Source organism: Cajanus cajan, chromosome 11 (assembly GCF_000230855.2).
Source record: "Cajanus cajan strain Asha chromosome 11, NIPB_CcT2T_4, whole genome shotgun sequence".
Lineage (NCBI taxonomy): Eukaryota > Viridiplantae > Streptophyta > Magnoliopsida > Fabales > Fabaceae > Cajanus > Cajanus cajan.
In genome coordinates this window covers 25830678-25845462 of record NC_138527.1, presented here as the reverse complement: position 1 = coordinate 25845462, position 14785 = coordinate 25830678, and the positions used below count along the sequence as shown (strand labels likewise).

The following is a 14785-nucleotide window of genomic DNA, read 5'->3' as shown; positions in this document are numbered from 1 at the left end:
AATTTATAGAGAAGAATGTAGTGAGATTTTAATAAAGTATGAAGCTTTAGAACAAATCATTAAAAACATAGAAGTTGAAAATTTATGAAGAAAAATAAAACCAACCATTAAAGACAAATTAAATCTTAAAACTCACATTGATAACCCAGTTGCCGTTACCATAATCCTGGTCAATATGGTTTTTGTTCATTAGGAATCAAAGGAAAGAGACTTTATGATCTAAAACTTATAAAGGAAACAAAAATGAGGGAGAAAAGGGGTGGTAGTGCATAGGAAGTAAGGTTGAATTAAATAACAAAGTCATTTAGAATTAGCAGGAGAAGAAAATGGTTCAAGAGTGAGATTAGAATTAGCGGGAGAAGAAAATGGTTCAAGAGTGAGAAAAAGAGAAGCATGAGAAATGGGATGGTGTGTAATGAATTCTTAATAATAAGAAGAGTGAGCAGTTACTGTGCAATTACATTTGGAGTGAATTATTTTTTTTTTTCATTTTTTTATCTTTTAGATGCTATATCAAAGAGTGGTTATGTGCGGTTATATTTGGAGTGGATTGATTAAAATAAATTTTTTTATCTTTTAAACAGTACATTAACAAAATAAATTGTAACATAATTGAAGGATACAAATATCCAAGAGAAAAGTGGAAACCAAAATAACCTATTCCCTTTATTTATTGTATACACTTCCAATAATTTATCCATAAAACTAATTTTACTTTATAGTGACAATTCATACACCACACAATTTAAAGGTTAAAAAAGGTGTGTCGTTGATGTTGTTGCGAAACATAGATCCTAAAACTAGCTTATGTAATGTAACAAGGTTACTATGCCGTGAATTCTTTAAGAATATGTTGGATGTTAAAATCTTAACAGATCATAATGCTCAAAAGAGAGTTTTTTTGCCTAAGATTAAACATAAGACAACAGAAAGTACAAGATTTTTCTTTATACTTATTAGGAAGCAATTTCCTATAAAACTAAATTTTGCAATTACCATAAATAAGTCACAGGGACAAACAATACCCAATGTTAGAATTTAAAAGAATTTTTTACTGATATATTATTTTTTTAAATTTTTTTTACTAAAATAGAACCCTGAAGACATTATTTACTGAACTACCACCATTTACTGTTCAAGCTTAGAATTCGGTTCCCGAAAAACCGAATTCTAAGCTTCTCAATCGCTGGCCTCGTTGATTTTAGCTATCAGAATTCGGTTCCCAGGGAACCGAATTCTGAGCAGCGTTATATATATATATATATATATATATATATATATATATATATATATTATTTTTTTACGTTTTGGGTTTAGGTTATATTATATTAATTATAAAAAATAAATTAAAATATATAACAATTTTAAAAAATATGTAAGGAATAAATAAAATTTGTATAATAATATTTAATAAAAATCAAATTTTAAAAATTTAATTACTTATAATGTTAATAAATAATAAATTTAATAAGATATATTTATAATAAATTTTAATTTTACTAAATAATATTTATAATAAGTTATATTGAAATTAAAATTAGAATTTAATAAATAATAATTAATATTTATATTTAATTTTAAAAAAAGAATTTTAAATTTTTATAATTTTGAAAAATATATAATAATTAAATAATAAATTATATTTATAATAAAATTCAAATTTAGAAAAGTTAATAAGTTATAATGTTAAGAAAAAAATGTAATAAGTTATAATTATAATAAATATTAAATTTCAATTTAACAAAAAAATTAATTATAAATATAATTTATTAAATATAATATTTATTATAAATATAAATAATTAAATTTATTATTTATTAACATTATAACTTATTAACTTTTTAAAATTTCAATTTTATTATAAATATAATTTAGGCTAAAAACCTATTTTGGTCCCTTATAATCTTTTTTTGTTTCAATTTAGTCTCTCACTAATTTTTGGTCTCAATTTGGTCTCAAACTAATTAATTGGTTTCAATTTAGTCCCAAATTAATTAATTGGTTTCAATGTGAGACTTTCCGTCCAAATTGCTTTAACGGTGTTAATTTTTGGCCACGTGAATGCCACGTAGATGCATACGTGGATGCCACGTGGACGAGAATTTTTTTGAAAACACCTGTACCCAGAACGGCCCGTTCTGAAATCGGAACGGGCCGTTCTGGGTGCACATTTGGTGTGTTAATTTTGCATCCGGAACGGCCCGTTCCAGGTACAAAATTAACACACCGAAAATGCAACCAGAACGGCCGGTTCTGGTTTTAGAACGGGCAGTTCCGGTTTTATTTTATATTTTTATATATAAAATATTAATAATTTTATAAAATATATATTATTAATTATATTTTTATTATGTTATTATATATAATAAAATAAATATATTAATATTTTTTTATATTTTATTTTATTATGTTTATCTTATTAATTTTTATCATTTTATTCTTTTAATCTTAAATAAGTTGCAAAAAATTATAAAGTGATATTTAAATATTTTTTCAAACAGAAAGAGAAAAAGAAAAAATTATTACTCTATTTATAAGATAATTATATTTTATAAAAATAAGTAATTTTAATATTTTTACCATAAAAAAATATTTTTCAAAATTATTATATTTTTAAATAAATTAATCAAGAATATTGGTTTAATTGTATTTTTTATCTCTCAAGTATTACAATTGTGCAGTTTTGTGATCTCCAAGATTTTAATTGCATAATTTTAGTTCTTAAAGAATTACAATTGCACGATTTTGGTCCTTCAATTTTTAATTGGACAATTTTAGTCCCTCGAATATCATAATAGTATGATTTTTGTTTCTCCCATTAAAAATTAATAATTTTAATATATATATATATATATATATATAATATTTTAAAATTAAATAATTATTTATCTATTCAAATTAATGTATATTATAATTTTTGATATTATATCAATAATATTATTAATATATTTATAGATAAACTAATAATTTGATAAATATAACTTGTTATATATTAATATACTTTTACAAAAATATAAGTATATTAATTAGAAATATATATCTGATCTTATATATTTATATTTTTGTAAAAATATATTAATATATATTACGTTATATTTATCAAATTATTAGTTATTTATAAATATAGTAAAAATATTATTGATATTAATTTATCAGTAATATTAAAATACTAATAATATATAAATTTTATTTATTTACTAATAATAAATATATATCATTTGATACATTAAAAAAATAATAATATACGTTAATTTAAATAAACAAATAATTATATAGTTTTAAAACATTATATATATATATATTAAAATTTTAAAATTATTAAATTTTTAATAAGAAAGACTAAAATTGCACAATTATGATATTTGAGAGATTAAAATTGTTCAATTAAAAATTGTGAGACTAAAATTACACAACTATAATCTTTTAAGGACTGAAATTACTCAATTAAAACCTTAGAGATCAAAATTGCATAATTATAATATCAAAAACACAATTAAGTAAAGAATATTTTATTCACAGTTGTGGAACGGGCCGTTCTGAAAGCAGAACTGGCCGTTCTGGTTTTAGAACGGCCCGTTCTGCTTCACTGGTGGTGTTTTAATTTTGCAACCAGAACGGCCTGTTCCTGTTTCAGAACAGCCCGTTCCGGTTTTAGAACGGGCCGTTCCGGTTCCAGGTGTTTTCAAAAAAAATTCTTATCCACGTGGATGCCACGTATGCATTCACGTGGCCAAAAGTTAACTCCGTTTAAATAATTTGGACGGAAGTCCCACATTGAAACTAATTAATTAATTTGAGACTAAATTGAAACTAATTAATTAATTTGAGACCAAATTGAGACAAAAAATTAACGAGGGACTAAATTGAAACAAAAAAAGATTATAAGGAACGAAATAGGTTTTTAGCCTATAATTTATTATTTAATAATTACATATTTCTTAAATTTTTTACAAATTTAAATTTCTTTTCTTTAAAAAAATATAAATAAAACTTATTATAAATATTATTTATTAATTTTCAATAATATTTTCAAAATAATTTATTATAAATATTATTTATTAAATTTAATTTTTTTATAAATATAACTTATTAAATTTATTATTTATTAACATTATAACTTATTAACTTTTTAACATTTGATTTTTATTAAATATTATTATACAAATTTTATTTATTCCTTACATATTTTTTAAAATTGTTATATATTTTAATTTATTTTTTATAATTAATATAATATAACCTAAATCCAAAATGTAAATAAATAAATAAAACGTTGCTCAGAATTTGATTTCTTAGGAACTAAATTCCAACAGCCAAAATCAACGATCTTCAACAGTGAACGGTGCTAGTTCAGTCGGGTTCCATTTTAGTAAATTTTTTTATAAAAATAATATATCAGTAAAAGATTTGTCTATTGATTATTATTATTATTATTTTAAACAGTCAACCCGATCCATGTCCCAAAAAACGAGCCACAAGGCAAAACCCTCCACCCGCCATGGCACGCATTTCCCGCCTCTATGCCCTCTGCTCCTCCACCTCGCTGTCGCCTGCGTCATCCCTCATCGGCGGCGCCTTCCAGCTGCGGCAAATCTCCGGCGGGAACATGGCGCGCGCGAAGGCGGCGGCGGCGGCGGCGGACAAGGAGCCGTGGTGGAAGGACTCCATGGAGCGGCTTCGCAACATCGGGATCTCGGCGCACATCGACTCCGGGAAGACGACGCTGACGGAGCGGATTCTGTACTACACGGGTCGGATCCACGAGATCCACGAGGTGAGGGGCAGGGACGGCGTTGGCGCCAAGATGGATTCCATGGACTTGGAGAGGGAGAAGGGAATCACCATTCAGTCTGCTTCCACCTACTGCTCTTGGAAGGACTATAAGGTTTCAATTTCTTGCTTAAACCCCTCACCATGTCTTTAATTTACTTGAGTTCTAATTTACAATTAAATTGAATGTTGAGGTCATGGTAGTGAGGTTTGGAAGAAATAACACTTTGTCACTATAATGTAGTAAGTACAATTATTACTACCAACATGGTGTTCCTTAAGCATGTAGTTAGAGTTTGATCCCTGGTCCATGAATATGGAAAAACATTTATTAGAAGATGTCAGTCTCTTAAATGGATTTCAGTACCTGAGGGATTAATCCTTAACTTTCGACTAGATTGGATAATGGATTGTTATTTTTAATTGTTGTTGTATGAAATTTCTGTAGATATTTGATTTTCTTGAGGGATGTGAACTACCTATGATTTTTTTTTTGGGATGCTGCATATAATTTAAACTCTGTCTATCTTCAGATGAGTATTTTGAAGTATCTGGGGACGCCCAGGCATAAGCTTTTTGCTGCCAGAAAGTATCTTAACGGTAAATGTGAACTCATTGAACTCGTTCAAGCTACTCTTTTTAATAGAATACTAAATTTTCTATGATCTAATACTGAAAAGAAACTCAAATTGAAGTTTGTGTGGCTTTGCTGCTATAGTAGAACTAATAAACAGATGGAAATATAGAGTTAACCCCCCCTCTCTCCACACACACACACACTAAATTCTATTAACAATTTTAGTGATAGAGAAAAAATCTTTCAGCTTTTAGGCCATGCAAGATTCCTAAATTGTGTATTTTTTTTTTCTTTCAAGGCTTGCATGCACAGATATGGTACGAGCATCAGATTTAATAGGATACATTGATACAATATGTAAATATGATAACTTTTTAAAGGTAAGATACAGGTACGACAATATATATTAAGAAAAATATAATTATATTCTATTAATTTATTTTTCTCAATTTCTTTATTTTTCTTAATGTAGCTGATATTTTTATTAGTTGACCATTATCTTTGAATTATTACTGGAATTTAATAAGCATGAATACTTCAAAAATGTACATTAACAGGTTTGGTGATAAGGCAATCAAACTTTGATACCAAGGCAGCTGTAATAAATAATAATACATGTGCCCGTATCTGTTACAGATGATAGTAATCAATTATGAAGTATTCAGGCATCATAGTTTGCATGTGAAAGAAAGGAAATTAATCACAGCTCATGATTTTCGGATAATCAATCGAAGCCAATTACTATATTATTTTATTTTTCATTGCAGCACTGGGTTTTTCCTCTTTTCACACATCTCTAAATTCCTGTGTGGAACTTCACGCCCAAGATGAGGAAGTAGTGATTGCTTTGGGAAGTAATGTAGGTGACAGACTGCATAACTTCAAGGAAGCTCTGAAATTGATGAGGAGTTCAGGCATTAACATCACAAGACATGCTTGTTTGTATGAGACAGCACCAGCATATGTTACTGATCAACCTCGCTTTATCAATTCTGCAATTAGAGGTGTTACTAAACTCGGTCCACATGAATTATTGTCAACACTCAAAAGAATTGAGAGGGATTTGGGCCGTACAGATGGTATAAGGTATGGTCCAAGGCCAATTGACTTAGATATTTTATTCTATGGTAAATATAAAGTCAGATCTGATATCCTCAATATACCTCATGAAAGAATTTGGGAAAGGCCATTTGTTATGGCCCCCTTGATGGATTTATTGGGATCAGCTATTGACAGTGACACAGTTGCAACCTGGCATTCATTTTCAGGCCATTCTGGTGGACTCTCTGGATTGTGGGAAGATTTAGGTAGTGAATCCCTTATTGGAGAGGAAGGTATGTATAGGGTAATGCCTGTTGCAAATGGTTTACTTGATTGGTCGAAGAGAACTTCTGTCATGGGGATCCTTAATGTGACTCCAGATAGTTTTAGTGATGGGGGAAATTTCATGTCTGTGGAGTCTGCTGTTTCTCAGGTAAGGTTGATGATTTCAGAAGGAGCAGATATGATTGATATTGGGGCTCAGTCTACTCGGCCGATGGCATCTAGGATCTCTGTTGAAGAAGAATTAAGTAGATTAATCCCTGTCTTGGAAGCTGTAGTGTCAATGCCTGAGGTAGAAGGAAAACTCATATCTGTTGATACTTTCTACTCTGAGGTTGCTTCAGAAGCAGTGAGTAAAGGGGCTCATATTATAAATGATGTATCTGCTGGACAATTAGACAGTAATATGTTTAAGGTCATGGCAGATCTTGATGTTCCTTATGTTGCAATGCACATGAGGGGGGACCCATCTACAATGCAGAATAGTGAAAACCTGAAATATGATAATGTTTGTAAAGAGATATCATCAGAATTATACTCTCAGGTTAGGGAGGCAGAGATATCAGGTATCCCAGCATGGAGGATTATGATTGACCCTGGCATTGGATTCTCAAAGAAAACTGAACAAAATTTAGATATCCTCAAGGGACTACCTGATATCAGAGAAGAGATTGCCACAAGAAGTTTGGCCATCTCTCATGCCCCCATGCTTATTGGACCCTCAAGAAAGAGATTTTTAGGTGAAATTTGCTCTCGTCCTACAGCAGCCGAGAGGGATCCTGCTACCATTGCTTCTGTCACAGCTGGTGTTTTGGGAGGGGCTAATATTGTTAGGGTGCATAATGTCAAAGATAATCTAGATGCCGTGAAACTTTGTGATGCAATTCTAAGACAGAAAAGTTCTCGCATGAAATCTAGTCATTGAATTTGTCTTTCTGCATCATATCTGATGCTGATGATAACTGCTATGCTACCTGAATCCATCAATCTGGACTTCTGCAGCAACAACTCTGTTAGTGTTGTTCTTTGCTATGTCACTCGTACTCCAAGGTCATATGTACAGCACGACAATGCTGCCATTGCCAAAACAAAGAACCATCAAGTACAATGCAACATTCAATAATCAGCATCCCATTGTTCAATTCTGAATTTTGTGTCTCTCTCGTATTTATTTTATTCATTACAATGCATTTGATTCGCAGATTTTTCAACCCTTCCCTTGTAACTTGTTGAGTCATAGATTTTGTCATGCAATAATTGATCCTTCTTTGTTTTTTTATCGTCCAGGACAGCCCAATCATCAAGTTGCCACTATTATACGTCTCACAAGGATGTTAAGTGTTCTAATATAATATTTGCTCCACAGCATAGACATACCTACAAAATGCCGTGTCGGAGTGTTCCACATGTTTAAGACTCACCTTGAACACCCATATGAAACCTCTCCATCATGTCATAATTAAAAATATTATTATTTTTGTTTTTCCATTTTTTTAACATGACTTGGACATAGGCTTAGAGGGTGTCAATATTTATTTTTAACTAATATTTATCTAACATTCTTATTATTAAAAAAAATAAGAGAAAATGTATTTAGTCTTTGTAAACTTTATGTCTTTTGTACATAGAAATTAGAAACTTTTATTACAAATGATCCTTATTTTTTTTTTTTTAACAAATAGGTATTATAAACTTTAATTTTATTATAATCGATCCTTAAGCAAATAGATACACTCGGGTGGCCGTGATCAATAGACAGTTTGGTTGTGGGATTAAAGAGGGTGGCAGCAAGGAAACTAAACCACTATCTTCCAAAAGTTCAAGCATACTTCCTTTAATTTGGATCTTGCAATTTGAAGGCCAAAGAAAGCAAGAAAGTTCCATTTGTGGGTGTCACATATTAATCCTGCTGCAAATGAGTCCAAGCCCAAGAATGATCAAGAAATAGGTGCTTAAAGCCTCATATGGCCAATTGGCAATTCTGACTCTACAAGTACTTTTGGTAAGGATCAACACTTGTGGATCACTGATCACATAACCTTCGATTTCCATTCTTTTACAAACTACCAATATATTAAAGCCAGTTCCAAGATCTCTGCTTCCATATCTGTGACATATCTGTGACAGTGCATTTGTCTGAGACCTTAACCCTTAAATTTTTTTTATACATTCCTACTTCCAAAATTAATGATTTCTGTTTCACGACTAATCAAAACTCAAAGTTATAACATTGTTTTTAATACTAATACTTGCATGGCCCAAGGATCTGCAGTGATTTTCTACTTTTTTCAACATTCCATAATATGCTCAAGATATGAAAACATAAAAGCATGGAAAGGAGCAGTTTCCATCATATTGCTCATCAAGCATGTACCCTTATTTTCTCTGGCCCGATTTATATTCAGCAGCTAAGCTACTCACAAATGGAACTTTCTTGCCTTCCTCAGCCTCAATTGCATACTGCTGCTGCATTATGTCATCATTCATCCCCAATTCAGACCCTTTAGCAATCCAAGACTGCTTCTTTATTCTGCATTTTTTCTCTACTTTTTAGAACAAGAAACAATCCATTCTCATATGGATCCTTGAAGCCAAGAAAGAACTATTGTATTGCAGAGTCCAAGCAAAAAATAATGGATCTCAAATCACAGGTTTAGGAATGCTACCATCAATCAACTTCTTGATAGTTCTTACTATCAAGAAGAGGAGAAACAAGAACAATTGAAGATAATAGGGTTTGTTGCATTCATCACGAAATCGGCGTAGCTATCGTTTGTCATCGCTGATTTTGACGATGAAACAAAAGAAAACAATGAAGCCAAAATGAAAGGACAAAGAAGGCAAGAGGGCTTATATATAACATTCGGGCAAAAGGATAAATTGCATTCTCTCCATAAATATTACATTTCCTTCACTCTCTTGTGTTAAAAATTATGATACTCCATATTTTAATATATGACACTTTATCTGTTTTTTAAAATTTTTTGTTAAAACTTTGGTTAAATAAATTATTGTAAAAAAATAACATTTATATTAACATCTCATTAGATATTTAAATATTATATTTCTCTTTTTTCTTGTAGTAAAATAAACATTTTCATTCCCTGACAAATTAAAATATGTTAAACTTTAAGAATTTATATCTTGATTTACATATTTAATTATTATTTAAAAAAAATACTATAAATTTTGTTAAAATTAATTATGTATCTAAAAAAATATTTTTCATTATTAATTTAACAAAATATTTTTAAAGTTATATCAAAATCAAATATATATATATATATATATATATATATATATATATAATAAGTATAATACAATTAAATACAAATATTAAAATAGTATTTTTTTTGTTCGTCCCTGGAGTATCCACCACCGACAGCAGTGACTAATCTCCTACGTTGGAGGCATCTCAAAGGGTGGGATAGCTGGCCCCAAGGCAGGATTCGAACTCCTGACCTGCTTAAGCGTGGATCAACCCCTACCGCTGAACCACACGTTTGGGGTTTATATTAAAATAGTATTTAATTAACATGGTTAATTTAATATTTTTTTTATTATAAAAATTTAAATAAAATAGTATTTTTATTATAAAATATTAATTATATATTAAAAGTAATACATAAGTATCAAGGTATTGTTTAATTAATGTTATCAATAAAATAGTATCAATGTTATTAATAAAATAGTATTTTATGATAAAGTATTATTATTATATTTAATTAATATAATGCTAAAATGTGTATTAAATATATAATTTTTAAAAATAAATATATTTATGTTAAAAATATATTATTAAAAAGTATAATTATTACAAAAATTAATACTTTTATGTATATATATATATATATATATATGTATTAATTTATATTATATTTACTTTGAAATATATATAAGTATACATATATTATTTATTTTATAGTTTCTATTTTATTTATTATTTTAATAAATTAATTTAAATTTAATAATATATTTATATTTTTTTATCAAGTGAATGAATGATAATAAGCTAAAAATATTTTAAAATATATTTCAATTAAAATTATTTTTATGAATAATTAAATTAAAAGTTATTTTAAAATTTTATAATGATTATTTTTTAACGTTGTTAAGTTAAATATTCTAAATTAATATAATAGGAGAGTGGTAATATAGTACTTATAACTAAGGAATATATGTGTAATTTATTTGATATTTTAATATATAAATAGTGGATAGTATAATACTTACATCTCTTATAGAATGAGAGTGTAATTTTATGTTAATGACGTTAAGTTAAATGAACTAAATAATATATTTTAACATAAGAGATAGATAATGTAATATTTTTATCTCTTAAAGGAAGGTAATGTAATTTACTAAAAAAAAAAAGTACAAAATTTTAACTTTACAATAAATTTTAACAAAGTAATAATAGTAATTATTAGGTAATAAAATGTTCTAGTTTTGTATTTGAACTTCATCTTTTAAGATACTAGTATTCTACTCATGTAGTGCAAATTTTATCTATCTATACTAATAATAAAGGGGTTGGCTTCTTTCATGTACAATTTTTTTAGACAATTTTGTCCCTATCACTTACCTTTCAATTTATTCTTTCTATTTCTACCATTTTTTATTTTGTTTTTATTTTTTAGTTTTCAAAACTGCTAAAAAAAGTATTTTTATAATTATAATTACTCACTTTCTAATAACCATTCACTTTATTTTATAAATTAGAAAAATACTTGAAGTACGAAGCTAACAATAATGTGACATTCTACCTTACATACTAATATTTTAAAATATAAATAAACAAAGGAAGTTTGTCTGCTTAAAACTTTAATTAAAATGAATAATAATTCATAAAGCGCCTCTAAGGATAGAGTATTCACATTTTTTCGTAAACAGAGAACAAATTCTAAAAAAAAGAGAATTCAAAAACTCAAAAAATGAATTAAGTGGTTATCGTAAAGCCTTTACAAAACTAAATGAAACTAACAAAAATCCTAATATAAACAATAAACCTTAACAACCATAAAATCATAATCTAAGAACCCCCGTGTTGACCAAGATCAAGTTAAAACTATTTTGTTTTGATGATTACAAATGTAAATGTATAAACCTCTTGGAGTTAAGAGTGCAACTTGTAATCTGTATTGTGTTCTTTTGCTTTGAGTATCTTTAGTTTTGTATTTATGCGCTAAATCATTAGTTAGCTTATTAATCTTCATATAAGTTGATAATTGATGATTTAGATTAATAACTTTGAAGTTTAAAATGATTTGAAAAAAATATGAAGTGAAAAATCAAAGTATTGAGTTTTAACTCAAAATAATTGATTATCTTTAATTTTAATCGATTATTTGTCATGTTTTTAAGTAATTTGAAAATAATTACAAAAATAATCAATTATATGACAAAATAATCGATTATTTCATAATGGATTTATGGAATAATTGATTATTTTTCAAAATAATTGATTAAACTATTGTTGGTGAGTTTCTATATTTATGAAAAATAAAATAATTAATTATTCATCAAAATAATCGATTATTTAAAAAAAACTCTATATAATGTTTTTTCATTTTCAGAACTTGAAGAGAACTAATATTTTACGTTTTCTAAACAACTAAGTGAGCTTCTGGGCTAAGTTTTCTTGATAGAAGAGGTATGTTACCCTATGTGGGTTCTTCTATCATGAATCAAGAGAATTGAATAATTATCATCAACATGGAGAGTTTGGATCCAATGGTTTAATTTTTCACTTGTTCAATTTGTTATGTATATCAAATGACATCTTTCCTTATTTTTTCTTTGTTCTTGAGTAGGTTTCTCAAGATAGAAAGGTTTCTTGTAATGAGTTTCTATTAGGGTTACTTCTTGGGTTTAAAAAGTGGATTTCTTTAATTTTCTAAAATGAATTGCATGTGATTTGTGATTGTAAACCTTTGGATATTAAAGATTAGTAGAAATATTCAATCAAGTGGAGGTCACAATGGTGGTGACTGAACTAGTTTAAATCTTTGTGCAAGTTTTTCTTACTTTTACTTGAACTTCACTTATTTGTTTTATCTGAGTACATGTTGTAACACTCCAATTTTCAGAAATTATATGAAGGCCCAAAAGCCCAATAAGGGTGATTTAGTAGCCCAAAACAGGTCGTTCCCAAACTGGAACGGATCGTTCCAAACTACTAAAAAGGCTTATAAACTCTAGTAGGGAACAAGTCGTTTTAAACTGGAACGGGACGTTTCAAATTACCAAAAAGGCTTGTAACCCTAGTTGGGAACGGGCCGTTCTGGTTTAGGAACGGGCGGTTCCAAACATGGTCGTTATGGGTTAAAATGTACCCCAAAACTGGTTGTTCTGGTTTTAGAATGGACCGTTCTGTATGTGAATTTTACACATAACGAATGAGTCCAGAACGGGCCGTTTCGGATTCAAAACGAGTTGTTCCGGCCACGCCTGATGCTTATAAATAGAACGCTTTGGCACTCCCAAAAACATACTTTTCACTTTTGACTTCTTTTCTTCTACACTCTCTAAAGACCGAGGGGAACCCAGAGGAGGAAACCAACCAGATCCTGCTCTAGTTTCAGCTACTGCTTATCGAGGTACGGGAGAAATAGTTTCAGCTACTGCTTATCGAAGTACGGGGAAAAGGGGATTATTTGTATGCTAAGTTACATGAGGGAATTAGGTAGAGGAAGAGGCCCGTAGGATTATGGGTAATTTTATAATTATTTCTATTTGAGGAATTGATGATCCCATTAGATTTTGCATGTATTGAGGATTAAGAATATGCAATTAATTTGTAAAAATGATGATCTGGGAGAGAGAACGAAATTGTAGAAAAGTGCCTGCGAGTTATAGGTTTTGGAAAAATTGGGGATTTTATTAATTGAGTTAAGATTCTATTAAATTGGTGATTCAATCGGGTTTTATATTAATTTATAAATGTTATTTTTACATTATTTGGTAAAATTGATGATCTAGATGTGGATTCATGGTGAATTGATTGAGGGGTATGTGAACCACTATTTTGTGTGGACTTATCTATTTTGTGTATATACATTATGGAATGTGGTGTGATGTCTTGGCACAAATGCATATACATTATATCTACCGTTTTGGTATTGAATTGATAATATGATGTGGCAAATAGTATGTTATGACTTAATTGTTCAATTAATTATGAGGTGAGTATGTTCACATGAAACGAGATGTTGTGTGGAATGTGAATGTCATGTGATTGTGATTCCTCATGCTTATGTCGGGGGTGGCATGACCTTGGGCAAGAGATGTTACAGGCGTGACCTCGGCATAGTGTAGGATGTGTGATTTCTTATGCTTATGTTGGGGGTAGCACGACCTTGGGCAAGAGATGCTACAGGCGTGACCTTGGCATAATGTGAGATGTGTGATTCCTCATGCTTATGTCGAGGGTGACACGACCTTGGGCAAGAAATTCTACAGGCGTGACCTCAACAAAGTGTAGGATGTGTGATTTCTCATGCTTATGTCGGGGGTGGCACGACCTTGGGCAAGAGATGCTACAGGCGTGACCTTGGCATAGTGTGGGATGTGTGAAGCAAGTAATACTTATGTCGGGGGTGGCACGACTTTGGGCAAGAGATGCTACAGGCGTGACCTTGGCATAGAGTTAATTGTAAGATTTGTGATGGATTGATATGATTGTGAATTGTGATGTGAAGATGTTGCATGATTGATAGAATTAGGATATATAAAAATGTTTGTGAATATTTCATTAAGTAATGAGTTATGATGAAACGATGTTGTGGATTTTCCTTGTGTGCTTTATATATAGATATTTTCTTTTCTCACTATAAAATTTGTGGATGTTTTAGGTGAGGAAGATCTGGCTATGAGTGGCATCTAGAATGCCAACAGTTGAATTGTGGGTATGCTATGATATTATGACATCGGGACAGGGGATTTCTAGGACATTAATTTTTATATGGATTTGGACTTGTATTTATTATTTTGAAAACAATTTGTAAATTCTTAGGTTTTATTTTCCAAGTTTTATTTTCAATTATTTTGAATATTGAAGAATAGTTATGAAGATTTTATGTGAACTTTTTTTACCAATGTTGAAAAATTTATTCG

The 14785-nt window shown here is 29.3% G+C and overlaps 1 protein-coding gene across 2 annotated transcripts; it reads left to right on the top strand.

Moving 5' to 3' along the window:
* The first annotated feature begins 4432 nt into the window (after nucleotides 1-4432).
* On the top strand, nucleotides 4433-8156 carry LOC109797823 (Dihydropterin pyrophosphokinase / Dihydropteroate synthase). 2 transcript variants are annotated; one of them, XR_002239745.3, is made up of 4 exons: nucleotides 4433-4885; nucleotides 5304-5370; nucleotides 6115-7772; nucleotides 7958-8156. XR_002239745.3 is itself a non-coding variant. In XM_020357965.3 (3 exons), the coding sequence occupies exons 1-3, from the start codon at nucleotides 4499-4501 to the stop codon at nucleotides 7593-7595; spliced, it is 1935 nt and encodes a 644-aa protein (XP_020213554.2). In that variant the 5' UTR covers nucleotides 4433-4498; the 3' UTR covers nucleotides 7596-7956. The 2 variants fall into 2 exon arrangements, 1 of the variants encoding a protein (XP_020213554.2); XM_020357965.3 differs by lacking the exon at nucleotides 7958-8156 and having other exon boundaries at nucleotides 6115-7956.
* Nucleotides 8157-14785: the final 6629 nt, after the last annotated feature.

Coding starts and splice junctions, on each gene's coding strand:
- LOC109797823 (XM_020357965.3), top strand. CDS start 4,499: ATGGCACGCATTTCCCGCCTCTATGCCCTCTGCTCCTCCACCTCGCTG. Junction 4,886..5,303: donor GCTCTTGGAAGGACTATAAG/GTTTCAATTTCT, acceptor GTCTATCTTCAG/ATGAGTATTTTGAAGTATCT. Junction 5,371..6,114: donor TGCCAGAAAGTATCTTAACG/GTAAATGTGAAC, acceptor TTTTCATTGCAG/CACTGGGTTTTTCCTCTTTT.